At 42.5% G+C, this 14,843-nt stretch overlaps 1 protein-coding gene across 2 annotated transcripts in view; it reads left to right on the top strand.

Moving 5' to 3' along the window:
• kcnd2 (potassium voltage-gated channel, Shal-related subfamily, member 2) overlaps positions 1 to 10,975 on the top strand; it is a 378,413-nt gene extending 367,438 nt beyond the window's left edge. For both annotated transcript variants that reach the window (XM_067999524.1, XM_067999523.1), the window contains 2 exons: positions 5,873 to 6,120; positions 8,292 to 10,975. In XM_067999524.1, the coding sequence (XP_067855625.1) occupies positions 5,873 to 6,120; positions 8,292 to 8,469 (426 nt within the window). In that variant the 3' untranslated portion in view covers positions 8,470 to 10,975. The remainder of the gene's footprint in view (positions 1 to 5,872; positions 6,121 to 8,291) is intronic.
• Positions 10,976 to 14,843: the final 3,868 nt, after the last annotated feature.

The raw sequence follows: 14,843 nt of genomic DNA, 5'->3' as shown, positions 1-14,843 counted from the left end.
AGGGCTGTGGTGAATTTGGCAGCGACAGGTAAGCAGATGGTGCTGGGGCCAGCCAGGAGCAGCTCGGCATGAAAGAGGCTGCAGATGTCCACGACTACATGTCGAGTGAATCTGCGCCTCCATGTGCACTACTGCTCGGAGAGGTCTGGGGAGCTGCGCCTCGGTCTGTGGACCCTGTGGCGAGTGTAGTGCCCTCTGCGACGCGTCTCTCTTGCGGTAGCCCTCCCTCCTGCTGTACAGGTGGATGTGTCACAGCACTCTGTTGTGGAGCTCCACGTGTCAGAGGTGGACGGCGTGGATGGCGAGGTTGGTGATGCTGTTCGCCCTCCGAGGGGGTCATGACTGCAGCTACGACGGCCCCCATCCGCAATATGGACATCTGAGGGGGTCCGCAAGGTAGACACATGTCTCCGGACCCCGGGGTGAGTGTGCAGGTTGGTGACTTTGACCGTCAGGAGGTGGGTGGTGGAGGCCACACTTTGTCCCAAGTGACAGAGCGGCCTCCTGCAATGGGTGAGGGTCTCCCCCCCCCCCCCCCCCCCTGTCAAATGGACCTTTGCAGCTGCCACAGGCTGACGGCTGCAACACGTCCAGTTCAACTAGGACTGTTTCCCCCAGTGTGTGAAACAGTCCCATGTTTCTCCAAAATCACACACAGTCCCTTAATCAGGTCAGTTAATGACCTGAACAAGCAAAATAAATACACTCAAGTGGCATCCCGCTGGCTTTAATTGCCTGCGGGATTCCCACCAGCGGGGGCTGCGCTCGCACCCCCGCACGTCATCGGGGAACCCGGAAGTGGCGCGATCCGGTCACGTGCCTGGATATCGGGATTTTCGGGGCCCCCCCGCTGGAAACCCACAGGAAACCCGACGGTAAAATCGAGCCCCTTATGTTTTGCTGTGTTATCAGTCATGATTGTCATAATTATTGTTTTTGTGGCCAGTTTATTTAACTTATACTGTGGTTGCAGGGACTAAATGACTTGCATAAAATTAACAAGACTCAAGCAAGGAACTAGCTGCTATCATATTTGCGATATGACCGCAAATGTATTTTTACACCCCTGAGCCTTGACTGGCTGATAAACTGACCTGGAGTTAGTTTCTTGTCAATTTAAGGCTAAATTTTAGGGTATATGTCCCATCTCCAAAATGGACCTCAGAGATAAAAGAAAATAGATAAGCAGAGATGTTCAAACATTTAAAATTCAGAAAAACAATAATAGAAAAGTTAGAATAGGATATATTAATTAGAAATCAAGTAAAAGTAGTTAAAATGAGAAAAAAATGAAAGGGTGGTAATGTGTGTTTATTTAGTTGTAATAGGTTAATATTATAATTATAAAGTTACTCCTGACATTTGAATAGTTTTATTACTGTAATGTTAGGACTTGCTTCAGCATCATGATGCTTGACCTGAAATCTGGAATTCTTGAGCCAGTCTAAGGGTTAATTTAGTGGTTTGGTGCACAGCATGCAATCGATGCATTATACCTTTGATCTGTAAGACTTATAAAATATCTCAAAACCTATTGCAAGAAAACTTTATGAACAATTCTGTCACATTTCTTATCTATGATTCAGAGTAGAAAAGTAGTGCATAATAATGCCTATCAAAATTGGAAAATTCCAAGTTTGTAATAACACCCTCAGCCAGAAGTAAAGATGTTTTGGGGGCCACGTATCTGTGTGTGTCCAGTGTAGAATATTTTTATTATTATTAACTATTTTAAATTTGGACAGGTAGTTCAAAGCATTAATGTTTTTTACAGTCATCTATATTTCTGACAACTGTAGAAACTTTATTGACTTTTCTGACAATGATTGCCCAGATGTGTTGGCGGACGTCAGTAGAGAATGCCGTGTTTCTACCAAAAGAATGTGTTGAAAACAGTGATACTGCTTCACTGAAACAAGCAATTTGATTTCACTGATATGTGTTGGAATTGTGCAGTGCACTATTAGTGTACAAATATACTGGTTTGAAATACCTTTGTCTGCTATTTTAAGAATTAATGCTAACCCGATTATTTTGAATAGGCTAGTCTTCATTAAAATAGCAAACTGGAATTTCATGCAAATGTCACACAGCCTGATTTCACCCAACAATCTCTTGTGTGCCTGCTCTTTTGTTAGCATTTTCCACTCTTCACCATTACTACAGTGTAGATTTTACAAATTCATGCTCACTGTGTAGAGCATCAACCCCCTGAAGCACATATCAGGAATTGGGTGCAGTGGGCAGTACACCTGACAGGATTTTACATCCAAACTTTTCTGTGAAGCCTACTCACTTCTGTGCCCACGCCCTCAATGTGCACTGCTGGCATGTGACATTCCATGTTTGGAGTTCAAATTTTGTAATCCTACACTTGTTGTAGGACCTTTTTGTGAAATTGGTCTGCTCCAGCACCCGAGTCGCCACGTGATAAACTCACTCAACAACTCATGGTGCTAACAGGCAGCAAGGACCTACAGCAGCACTGTTTAAAGGGCACGTTGATTTTGGGCGCAATCGAATTTCGAGGCCACGATTTTCCTTAAATGCCTGTACAATCAATCCCAATGTGCCCCAGGACTTTATCCTATTCATCATTTACCTGCTACCTGTCAGCAGCATCATCATCTGCAAGCATAGGGTCAATTCCACATATATGCCGAGGCACATTTACTCTGCCTCTTACTTCTTCTGCCGACTCCACAGCTGTTGCTAAACTTTGCAACTACCTGTCTGACATCAACAACAACAACTTGCATTTGTATAGCGCCTCTCTTACTTCCTATGCCGACTTCACACTTGTTGCTAAACTTTGCAACTGCCTATCTGATATCAACAACAACAACTTGCATTTATAAAGCACCTTTATCGCAGTAAAACATCCACGGATGCTTCACAGGTGCGTTATCAAACAAAATTTGACACTAAATTTGTCATGAAGTCCTGGATAAGTCAAAATTTCTTTCAGCTTAACTTTAGCAAAACTAAAACATCTTTTTCAGCTTCTGCTAGGACCCTCATACTTCTGACCTTGACTCCAACACCTTCACCATTTGTCATCTCAGGCTAAAACTGGGGCTCAATTTTCAAATAGAAGTTGGGGGCAGGGGGGCAACGAAAATCGGGAAAACCCAGAGCGAGTAAGGAAGCCGGCTCCAACCCGCTGACTTCCGCGTTTCACGCAGACGCTTCTGTGTGCGCGCTCGCGCTTCAGGGATCTGGAAGTCCCGCCGGCAATTAAAGCTGGCGGGCTGATATTAAAAGCAGTCATTGAGATATTTAAACTTGTTAAAGTACTTAATTTTATGGTGTTTGAGGCAGGGAAAGGATTTTCATTCTGCCTCAGCGTGTTTCCTGTCCTGTGTGAAACACTCCATGTTGAAGGAGTCGAGTTTCAGCCAGCAGCCATTTGTACATTTAAATGCCTGTTCGACAGATGGGGATAAAAGGTGAGTTATTGCAGCAGGGCACTCAGTTCTCTCAGACAAACTTTTGGTTAAATGTAAGGAGTCGCACAACACCAGGTTATAGTCCAACAGCTTTATTAGAAATCACAAGCTTTCTGAGCTTTGCTCCTTCGTCAGGTGAAGTGACGAAGGAGCAAAGCTCCGAAAGCTTGTGATTTCAAATAAAGCTGTTGGACTATAACCTGGTGTTGTGCGACTCCTTACATTTGTCCACCCCAGTCCATCACCGGCATCTCCACATCAAACTTTTGGTTGGGAGATCTTTGTGTTTAGACTGAGAATTCTTGGTTTCCACTCAGAATAGTTCTGTTTACACATATTGACCAACTTTCCAGACCCCCTCAAACTGACACCATCAGGATGGGGGGGGGGGGTGCGATGGCCCCCTTACCTGTGCCACCATTCCACTCGTGGAGGAGTTGGACCCCTCCATCCTCTGCGCTATTATGGAGAGTGTGCGTGGCACCTGTTCCAGTACCTCGCAAATGTGCTGCTGTCCCTCGATCATTCTTCTTTTAAAGGATGGCCCCCAGGGTTCAGCATCTGTGTCCAGCTGAGCAGAGCCTGGAGAGGAGTGCGCCCACCGACGCGGACTCTCTACAGCTGCCCCTGTCACTAGTGTCTGCTCATGCTCACGTGTGTGGTGACTCACTAGGTGCCAACCCAACTAACTGACTACCAGGACCCACTGAGGTATCTGCGCTGGTGGATGGCTTGCTAAGATGTGATGGTGCGCCCTCAGAGGCCTGGAGCTCCTCTGAGGAATCTCCCTCTGCCATCACTGCGGTCGTTGAATTGCCTGTAAGAGAACCAGAGGCAATATTAAGCATCATCACAGATGTGTCATGATGCAATGAGCATACTGAGGTGTTCAACATGCCAATCATTGTTAACATCAATTCATGTTGTGTGTGATGAATGTTAAATTGTGTCACCAGATGTTTGTGGGGTGCCAGTCTCGACGTCCCCGATGGACAGGCACTCAAGGGTGCGGCTGATCTGCAGGCCCTCCACCTCCGCGTCTGTGAGGACCACTATTTGTTGTGGCCCCCCCCTCCAGTCCTCACCCTCTCGCGTGCATTTTGCACTCTCTTCTACAAGGGGAGAAAGTACAAACTTGTGAGTGAGTGATGGTGAATTGGCCAGCCGATGAATGCATTGCTTTGGGTGAGGCTGACCGTGAAAGAGGGTGAGTTTGAAACAGACATCACATTGAATCACGATTGGGGTGAGTGGTATTGGTGGGGTGACAAATGGGGAAGTGAGGAAGTGCAGGTAAGTTGAGGATGAGTCTTAAGTGGGTGTGAGGAGTGATGTGATGGAGTAGTCTTGGCAGTGCAGAATGAGTTGGGGGGTGGGCGCAGGTTGATATGCACCATGGAATGCAGGTGAATCAATAAGTGTACTCACTTTTGCTGAAACACTTATGCACTGGACCCAAGTGCAGAAGATGTTGCTGCTTCTGGTGACCTCCTCTGCCACCTCGAGCCAGGCCTTCTTGGTGGCAGAAGCAGGGAACTTCCCCCTGTCAGCCGGGTAAAACAGTACCCTCCTCCTCCTCACCCCGGCCAGTAGCACCTGAAGTGAGGCATCATGATATCTTGGAGCAGCCTTGCCCCTGTGCTGCTCCATTGTGTCTTTTTGGTCTTTGCTCCAGAAAAGTCTTTGGAGCATTGGCCCTTTAAATACAGACGTTCCAGCTGACAGCCTGTCATGCTGGTGCACAATCCGCTCACTGCGCAGCTTTCGGACGGCAAACCCGGAAGCCGCGATAAGGGCCACCAATTAACTCGCGATCGCATGGAGAAAGGTAAGTTTTTATTATCCGGGTTTGCCGCGCGCCAATGACATCCCCCCCGCTGCCATCCCGCCGCTCTTTTAAAATTGAGCCCCTGGTGTTACACTACTTTGGCAGCCTGATCAAACCCAAGCTGAGCTTTTTACTCCACTTTCAGTCCATCGCCAAGACTACTTCTTCCACCTCTGAAACATTTCTTACTTATGTGCTGAGCTGTCCTCCATTGCTACTAATACCTTAATCCACTCCTTACCATCTCAACCAAAAAGTGGGAAAAATAAAATATGTAATCAGAGTGAGCATATTAAACACAGATAGGCAGGAAATGCAGCGTCAAAATCTGGAAAAATGTGGTTTGTTATTTGCAATTTCTGACTCTAGCTGAGCTCTACAGCCAGACACAAGATTGGAATTCAACAGCAAGTGCCAGCCAGCCCGCCCACAGTTTCAATCAGTCATATTCGTGAACTTGCAGTGAGTCTAGACTGTCAGCCCCTGATCCTTCCTGTTGACATACTCTTCTAAAAAGAGGTGAAGTGCCAAAGTTTTCTTAAAGCTGATATATAAAATGTTTTTCTTTTTCTTTCCTTTTTTTTCTTTCAATTAGAATCACGACTTTGTGGATGAACAAACATATGAAGAAAATTGTCTAGAAGGGTCTACAAGAAATCGACCGAAATCACACAGCCCTTCTCTCTCCTCTCAACATAGTTTAACTGGAACATGTTGCTCAAGACGCAGCAAAAAGCCTTTCCGGCTCCCAAATTCCAATATTTCTTGCAGTCGCCCTGGAAGTGTACAGGAGCTCAGTACTATTCAGATTCGATGTGTGCAGCAGAGTGCGCTCTCCAATAGGTAATTATTTCTAAGTATTTTTTTTAAATTAAAGCTTAATAACCCAATCTCTTAACTTAATAGGCAAAGATAAAAATGTGCATTATTTATAAAGACCACATCAATTAAGTGAAAAAGTATCAGCTATTTGGCAATATATGGGCAGCAAACCCCTCTTATACACAAAATGTAGTAATATAGGATTTAAACTGCTTTGACCAATGAATAACAATATTTTAGTCAAATTTCCAAGTGAAAATAATGTCAACGTCAATCTTGTGACTCCTGGCCCTGCCATTGTATTTGAAGGAAGCTACATTGCGAGAGACTTCCCAAACTTAGTGGACCGGGTCATCTACATGACTCAGTCACACCCCTGGTGCAGGCCCACCTTCTTGGCCTTGCACTTGGAAACATTGTGCTAGAGCACAGGTGCAGCTGCAAGCCTAAAATGCCTGCAGGACCCCTTATTCTGAGACCATGCCCCCTAGTTTTAGATTCCCCCATGAGGGGTAACATCCTCTCAGCATCTACCCGATCGAGTCCCCTCAGAATCTTAGCTGTTTCAACAAGGTCTCCTCTCATTCTTCTAAACTCCAATGAGTATAGACGCAACCTGTTCAATCTTTCCTCATAAGACAACCCTTCCATACCCGGAATCAACCTAGTGAACCTTCTCTGAACTGCCTCCAATGCAAGTATGTCCTTCCTTAAATAAGGGCACCAGAACTGTACGCAGTACTCCAGGTGTGGTCTCACCAGCACCCTGTACAGCTGTAGCATAACTTCCCTGTTTTCATACTCCATCCCCCTGGAAATAAAGGCCAATATTCCGTTTGCCTTCCGGATTACCTGTTGCACCTGTATGTTGACTTTTTGTGTTTCATGTACGAGGGCACCCAGATCCCTCTACCGCAGCATTTTGTAGTATTTCTCCATTCAAATAATATTTTGCTTTTTTATTTTTCCTCCCAAAGTGGATGACTTCACATTTTCCCACATTATATTCCATCCGCCAAATTTTTGCCCATTCGCTTCACCTGTCAATATCCCTTTGCAGACACTTTGTGTCCTCATCACAACTTGCTTTTCCACCTATCTTTGTATCATCAGCAAATTTGGCCACAAGACACTCTGTTCCTTCATCCAAGTCATTGATATATATTGTAAATAGTTGAGGCCCCAGCACTGAGCCCTGCGGCACCCCACTTGTTACAGATTGCCATTTTGAAAATGATCCTTTTATCCCGACTCTCTGTTTTCTGTTCGTTAGCCAATCCTCTATCCATGCTAATATATTACCCCCAACACCATGAGCTCTTACCTTGTGCAGTAATCTTTTATGTGGCACCTTATTGAATGCCTTTTGGAAATCCAAATATACTGCATCCATTGGTTCCCCTTTATCCACCCTGCCTATTGCTTCCTCAAAGAACTCTAATAAATTTGTCAGACACGGTTTCCCCTTCATAAAACCATGTTGACTCTCCTTGATTGTGTTATGAGTCTCCAAATGTCCTGCTACTACTTCCTTAATAATGGATTCTAGCATTTTCCCAATGACAGACATTAGGCTAATTGGTCTATAGTTACCTGCTTTCTGTCTCACTCCCTTCTTGAATCGGGGTGTTACATTTGCGGTTTTCCAATCCGCTGGGACCTTTCCAGAATCTAGTGAATTCTGGAAGATTACAACCAATGCATCCATTATCTCTGTAGCCACTTCCTTTAAGACCCTCGGATGTAAGCCATCAGGTCCAGGGGACTTGTCAGCCTTTAGACCCATTAGTTTACCTAGTTCTTTTTCTCTAGTGATAGTGATTGTTTTTAGTTCATCCCTCCCCTTTGCCCCTTGATTTTCTACTATTATTGGTATATTATTAGTGTCTTCTGCTCTGAAGACAGATACAAAATATCTGTTCAATTCCTCTGCCATTTCCTTGTTTTCCATTATCACTAAGGTCCTAGCTTCACTTGAACTGACGCTGGGCTCTTTTCCGCTTCCTATTAGAGGAAGTGCCCAAAGTAAAGACCGTGGTAAGTTAGTGGGTTAGTATAAATCTATGGAGCGGCAGGCACTGCTGGTTCGCTGCTCTGAGCAATTTCTGCCTCAATATTTAAATAGCTCATCTTAGTACCTTATCTCATGTCAGTACCTTACAGGCTATAACAATTTGTGTTCATTCTTTCAGCCGATCCAGTTTGAATGCAAAGATAGAGGAAAGTGTCAAACTAAATTGTGAGCAATCATATGTAACAACAGCGGTAATAAGCATCCCCACCCCTCCTGTCACAACACCTGAAGAAGACGACAGGCCTGACTCTCCAGACCAAGCAGAAAGCAACATTGTAAAAGTGTCAGCACTGTAAAAATCTTACCACGTCGAATGTGAGCCTAGAAAGTCATCTGACCACCTGTGTTATGTTCCTGCTATTGAAGAAATAGAAAAGAACATCACAGATTGGAGAGCAAGAGGAGAATATCAGTGCTTTCCCTGATAGTTTTGCATTGTGAAGTCCATGACAACAGTGATCATCGCACTGAAGATATTTATCAGTGAAGCTTGACATCAAAGTTATGTAATATTGACAGTGAGATGAGCAAAGGAGGTACCATTAAGCTTGAAATAAGTTGTGAAAAGTTCTGCAATGATTACTTTGCAGTTGAGCACAATGAGACATTTCCACTTACGCTACATTTCCTGTCGCGAAGGCTCGTTTTATTATAAAAGTACACATGAACTGGAAAAGTGTGCATGGGGGAAAGGAATGAAAACAACTTTTCAAAACTACAAATGGAATTTTCTTCTTTGCAGCAACAATGAATTCAGAAAAAATAAAATGAACTTGTTTAAGTTAGACTGTAAAGACAGAAGTATTGTAAATATTGGATTGAAAACTGATGTATTTTAAATTAAACAAAGACCACAAAACTGCATGTAAAATTTTCCTTGAGGCATTACTTCACATTCTTTTTCAATGCAATGGGCACGTACAATATTTCACCAACATCAGGACCTGTTTCTTACCAGAGGACTATGTATAGGCTACCTTAGAACCTTAGCTAGTTGGTCACTTAGTCACTAAAAGACTGTTTAATTAATACTAGATGGAAAAAATGATTGCAGTAATGAGTTTTAGTTATCAGTTTATATTAACTGTTTACTCTACAATAAAACCTTGTGAATAATAAGCCTCAAATTAAAAATGTTGTATTGAGACTGACACAGCAAGACAGAGCAGAATCCAAATTTCCATCCAGACTTTGTTTCCTGTACAAACTTGTACTATAATGCTTATAATGAGTGTGAACAATTTTTAGGCAAGCACTTGAATGAGTGAACAGCAATTGTTGTGTATTACAGATTTTATCCTTCTTCATTGCAGCTGTAGCAAGACTAACGGACTGTTCTTTCTGCATGGACTCCCAGATTTATATGGGACTTAGTGGATGGTTATTCAGCAAGCTATGTGCTCCTATCATCTGTAGCTGTGGAAGTTGTTCTTCCTGCTCTAAATATATGTATATTTTTGAGTTAGTAGCTTCAAACGTACTGAATTGCAGTATTAATTCCATTTTTTTTAAATTAAAGATTTTAGGTGTGGTAGACTTTGGTTAAACCATTTTCCTTAAAATAACGCTGGAAGGTATTATGGAGTAATAGAGTATCCTTTACTCTCAGTTACAGCTCAAAGGAAAGAGAACCATAATCTGCACTCATTGGCTAATGCTCCGTAGAAAGAGCGTGTTTCAACAGAGTAAACCTATTTAGCCCCGCACCCCTGAAAAAATCCAAATATCTGAACCATACACTGCTTCAAACAGAGGTTAGAAGGACAGAATCTTCAAGCTTGCATGATTGATATTTCTGTGGCAAGGCAGTGAACCTTCCACTACATTTTTTTTCTTTTTGTAATGCTGTTGTATTTAGACTAATGTATCCAGTTTACAAATGTGAACATTGTTGACGTGCTGTTAAATGGATGGGGTGCTTGGAAAGAAAAATAAAAAGATAATTGCATTTTTGTTCAACGTTTTCCATAGATTGTTCTCTGGCTGAAGCATTGCAAAATAATACAGCAATACTTCTTTAAAGATCTAATAAATACCTGGTTGCAAATATAAAATTATTTGCTTCATACTTTTACAGTAAAGGATAGCAGAAATTGCATCTGGAACATCTTATAGAGCAACTTTCCCATGTACATTTAAATATTATTTATGCAAAAGTTTCCTTTTGGATTTCTTTCTCTGCATTTCTGAGCATTTTTTATATAATAGTGTCCTTAAGATTGTGATGTAAGGGTTACTCAGAAACCTCTGTCAGACTTACTGTCCTGGGTTGTAAAATGACTGTTGCAGTGTACAATGCTCTGTGCTGTAAACTAGTTGTAATTTTGTAGTGCATTATATGATTTCTCCAACTTTGCTGTTTTGTATTTAAACAGCTTTCATAAGTTCCACTTTAGTGAAGCAGCATGATTTACCACCTTTTATGCTGAATAACTAGACATCTAAAAATAAAAATGTCTGCATGCTTCAATTGGAAGAGTTGGTATTGTAATTAGAAGTAATGCTTGATAAATCAACAGCAAAAACTATCCATAAGTAAATTGTACGGGGCAAATAGTGTAAGAATAATGTGAAATAACAAAGAAGTATTTTTGCAGACAAAATGTGCAACTGGACGATAGAATGTATTTAATAGAGCTTACAGAGAATATTTGAGCTGAACATCTTCACCTGTAAAATATACATGGAAAGATGTGTTGTTAAAATGCAAGAATTCAATAGAATGAGGGTTCAAAAATTGTGCATTTTACATAATTTTTAAAAACAATGGCAAATTGGAGACACATGACACCGAAAATTATTCCCATGTACGAAAGTTGAAATTAAAATGTTTTAATTTTTGGGCATGTGTGTTTTCTGTCACCTCAGTAATACAATTACCCATATTCAATGACAGGCAGTTGTTCTCCACAAAATAACAAGTTTCTTTATTAAAATATCAGCAAATGAAAGCATCCTGGTTTTTTAACTGCCTGTATACAGTACAACGTATGGTCATTTGTTTGAAAGGTCTATCACAGCTACATTGTGAAACAGAGTATAATTCAATCATATACAATCCTAGAGTAGGCAATATCTTAGCTACATTGACGACACCCAGCCTTACCTCTCTACCACCTCTCTCGATCTCTCCCTTGCCACTGTGCAGTAAGGTTGCTTGTCTGACATCCAGCCTTGGATGAGCTGCAGTTTCCACCAGTTATACATTGAGAAGACCGAAGCTACTGTCTTTGGCCCTCGCCACATACTCTGTACCCTCACCACCGATTACGTTCCCCTCCATGGCATCAGTCTCAGGCTGAAACAGACTATTCGCAATGTTGGCTGAGCTTCTGGCCCCATAGCATCTTTGTCACAAATACCATCTACTTCCACCCCCATAACATCGCCCGCCTCTGCCCCCTACCTCACCCCATCTGCCACTGAAACCCTCATCCATGCCTTTGTCACTCCCAGACTCGACTATTCCAATGCTCTCCTGGCCAGCCACCCAACCTGTACCCTGTGTAAACTTCAGCTCATCCAAAAATTCTACTGCCCATATCCTATCCTGCACCAAGTACCACTCACCCATTACCCCAGTCCTTATTGACCTACATTCGTTCCCAGCCCCAATGCCTCAAATTTAATAATTATAACAATTTTATGTGAAAAGAGCTCTCTTTAGCTTCCTGATTGCTCAGCTGATTAAAGCAGTATTAGCTGAGCTGTAAAGATCAAGAAGGTTCCAGGTTTGATTCCAGATTTACGCTGAGTTAGTTTAACTCAGCCAGAAAACAGGTAGGGATCTTACAAATAGCCTCAGCACCCCTGGGATAAAGAAGGGAAAAATCAGCCACATCTCCCTCTACTGATTGCTATTCAGTATCCTTGTTAGAAATGCATGTGTGGATATCAGATTAGGACAAGATGAAGTTCAGCAGTTAAGCTCCCCATTGTCAAATAACCTGCTTATATTTACTGTCTTGGGGTCAAACATAATGATGGTGCGCTTGAGTGAGTTATTAAGAATCCCCGGCATCAATGGAGCTGTACCCTGCAGGAAAGCAATGCTTCAAGAGAAGGGAAGGAGCGAAAGTTGTCGAGAAAATCTTTTTAAAAAAACTATCCTCGATGAATTGGGTGTGAAGGCCTATTTCATATAATAACTTCGTCCAGGTAAAACCGTATCTGAATGGAGTTACTAACAACAATGTCATTTATGCAAGACCATAAGAAAATGTCATTTGACCCGTCAAAGCCCATTCTTCCAGTACATGGCCTCCAATTATATTTTGAGTAACCCCAATGCTTTTGCCTTTATTACTTGGTAGATTATTCCAAATATTTATCACTCTTTGAGCAAAGGAGCTTTTTCTTGCTACCTGTTCCAAGCTACTTTTCACTCATTTTTATTTATGTTCTGTGATCCTACTTTCTCTGTGTTTTTGAAATAATAATCTGGGTTTGCTTTATGTACACCATTTTGTATTTTACATACTTCTACTGTTATGGTTATACATCCTAGCATTCTATTTGTTTTTCAATTGCTCTTTTATTGTATTTTTATCATTAGAATACTGGAAGAATCCAATTGTAAAGAAAACATGAATACACCAAGAATATGCATACATCTGAGTTATATAAAAGATCTCACTGTACTGAAGAACACGTTAATGTCTAAAATTTTCTGATGGTGCATAGAAATGTTTTCTTTGTTTTTGATAGTGTCATTGAGACTTTCTCTGCCCTTGGAACTGTGAAGTGCTGGCCAAGCAGCTCGAGAGCATGAGAGAATTAAAAGAAGGTACTCTTAGCACAGAACTAAGGATCTCTATATCCGTTTTGCTACAACGTTTTCTAAATTAGTTGAATGAAGGAGACCAACTAATAAGACGTACACAGTACTAAAAGAAATCAATTATTTTTGAAGAAATTACCCATTGGAGATGAGGATTGTGATATATTGCTCTTTAAAAAGGATCCCCAGGTGCTGATTCTTGAATACTTAGAGTTGCCACAATAATGGAAGGCCATCTGCTTTAGTGAGTATGTTATAGCTGTTTGCCAGACTACTCATTGTTTTCTATGTAAAATGGTACTCCTGAAGTGACATAATAATTTATAATATTTCATCTCAATCCATACAAGTTGTGTTTATAACTATTCATAAAATTTTAATTTTTGTTGAAGAATTAGCTAAAATTAGTCATGGCAGTGAAAGCCCAACTATCGTCAGCTGCTTCGTCAATAACTTTCCATCCATCATAAGGTCAGAAGTGGGGCTGTTCGCTGAAGATTGCACAGTGTTCAGCTCCATTTGCAATTCCTCACATAATTAACCAATCCTTGCTCGCATGCAGCAAGTTCTAAACAACATCTAGGCTTGGGCTAATATGTGGAAAGCAACATTTGCGTCACACAAGTGCCAGTCAATGACCATCTCCAACAAGAGAGAGCCTACCTACCCCTCCTTGACATTCAATATCATTACCATTGCTAAGTCCCCCATCGTCAACATCCTGGAAGTCACAATTGTCCAGAAACTCAACTGGACCAGCCACATTAATGCCATGGCTACTGGAGCAGGTCAGAGGCTGGGCATTCTGTGGTGAGTGGCTCACCCCGACTCCCCAATGCCTCTCCACTACCTACAAGTCACAAGTCAGGAGTGTGATGGATACTCTCCACTTGTCTGGATGGGTGCAGCTGCAACGACACTCAAGAGATTTGACACCATCCGTAACAAAGCAGTCCGCTTGATCGGCACCTCATTCACTAGCCAAAACATCCACCCCCTCCCCCAGTGGCGGAACCAGTGAGGTGGGGGCATCACGATGCCCCTCAATAATTTTGAGGTCGACTAACGTGGCTTTGGAAGACCACCTCCATTTTGATCCAAGGAATCTCTGTCACCCTCCAGATTCGGCCTGCAAGTCTCTGCGGTTCCCAAGTCTGCCTTCGGTGGATGTTGACATTCCCCAGTTCCCAACTCAGTCCCCTTCCTGCTAAATCAGCCAATACTCGAGTTTGAACCCCCCCCCACCCCCCCGTCACCTCAGTCGGCCAAACCTATCTCCGCCACTACCCTCCACCGATGGTGTATCGTGACTACAGTATGTACTACCTACAGGATCCACTGCAGTAACTCATCAAGGCTTCTTCAGCAGCAGCTCCCAAATCTACCACCTAGAATAGTAAAGATAGCAGGTGCATGTGAACACCATCACCTCCAAGTTCTCCTCCATCACACACCATCCTGATGTGGATATGTATTGCCATTCCTTCATCGTTGCTGGATGAAAATCCTGGAACACCCTACCTAACAGCATTGTGGGAGCACCTTCACTACATAGACAGCCATGATGTAGAGATGCCGGTGATGGACTGGGGTTGACAATTGTAAACAATTTTACAACACCATGTTATAGTCCAACAATTTTATTTGAAATTTACAAGCTTTCGGAGGCTTCCTCCTTCCTCAGGTAAATGTCAGGAACTCCTCGAAGCCTACGCATTTATAAATCACAGAACAATACATGGTGATTACAGAAAGTCTTTGCAACTGCCCGTTGCCAAGGCAATCACAGTGTTCAGACAGAGAGGTGTTACCTACAGAGCCCCCGAATATACAGTCAACAAAAAAAAACAGGGAGAGGCAGAAACATCTGGAAGGCAGAGAAAGCCAGCA

This window comes from Heptranchias perlo, chromosome 18, assembly GCF_035084215.1.
Source record: "Heptranchias perlo isolate sHepPer1 chromosome 18, sHepPer1.hap1, whole genome shotgun sequence".
In the NCBI taxonomy this organism is placed as follows: domain Eukaryota; kingdom Metazoa; phylum Chordata; class Chondrichthyes; order Hexanchiformes; family Hexanchidae; genus Heptranchias; species Heptranchias perlo.
Note: the sequence above shows the minus strand (reverse complement) of the source record. Positions and strands in the feature narration are given on the sequence as shown.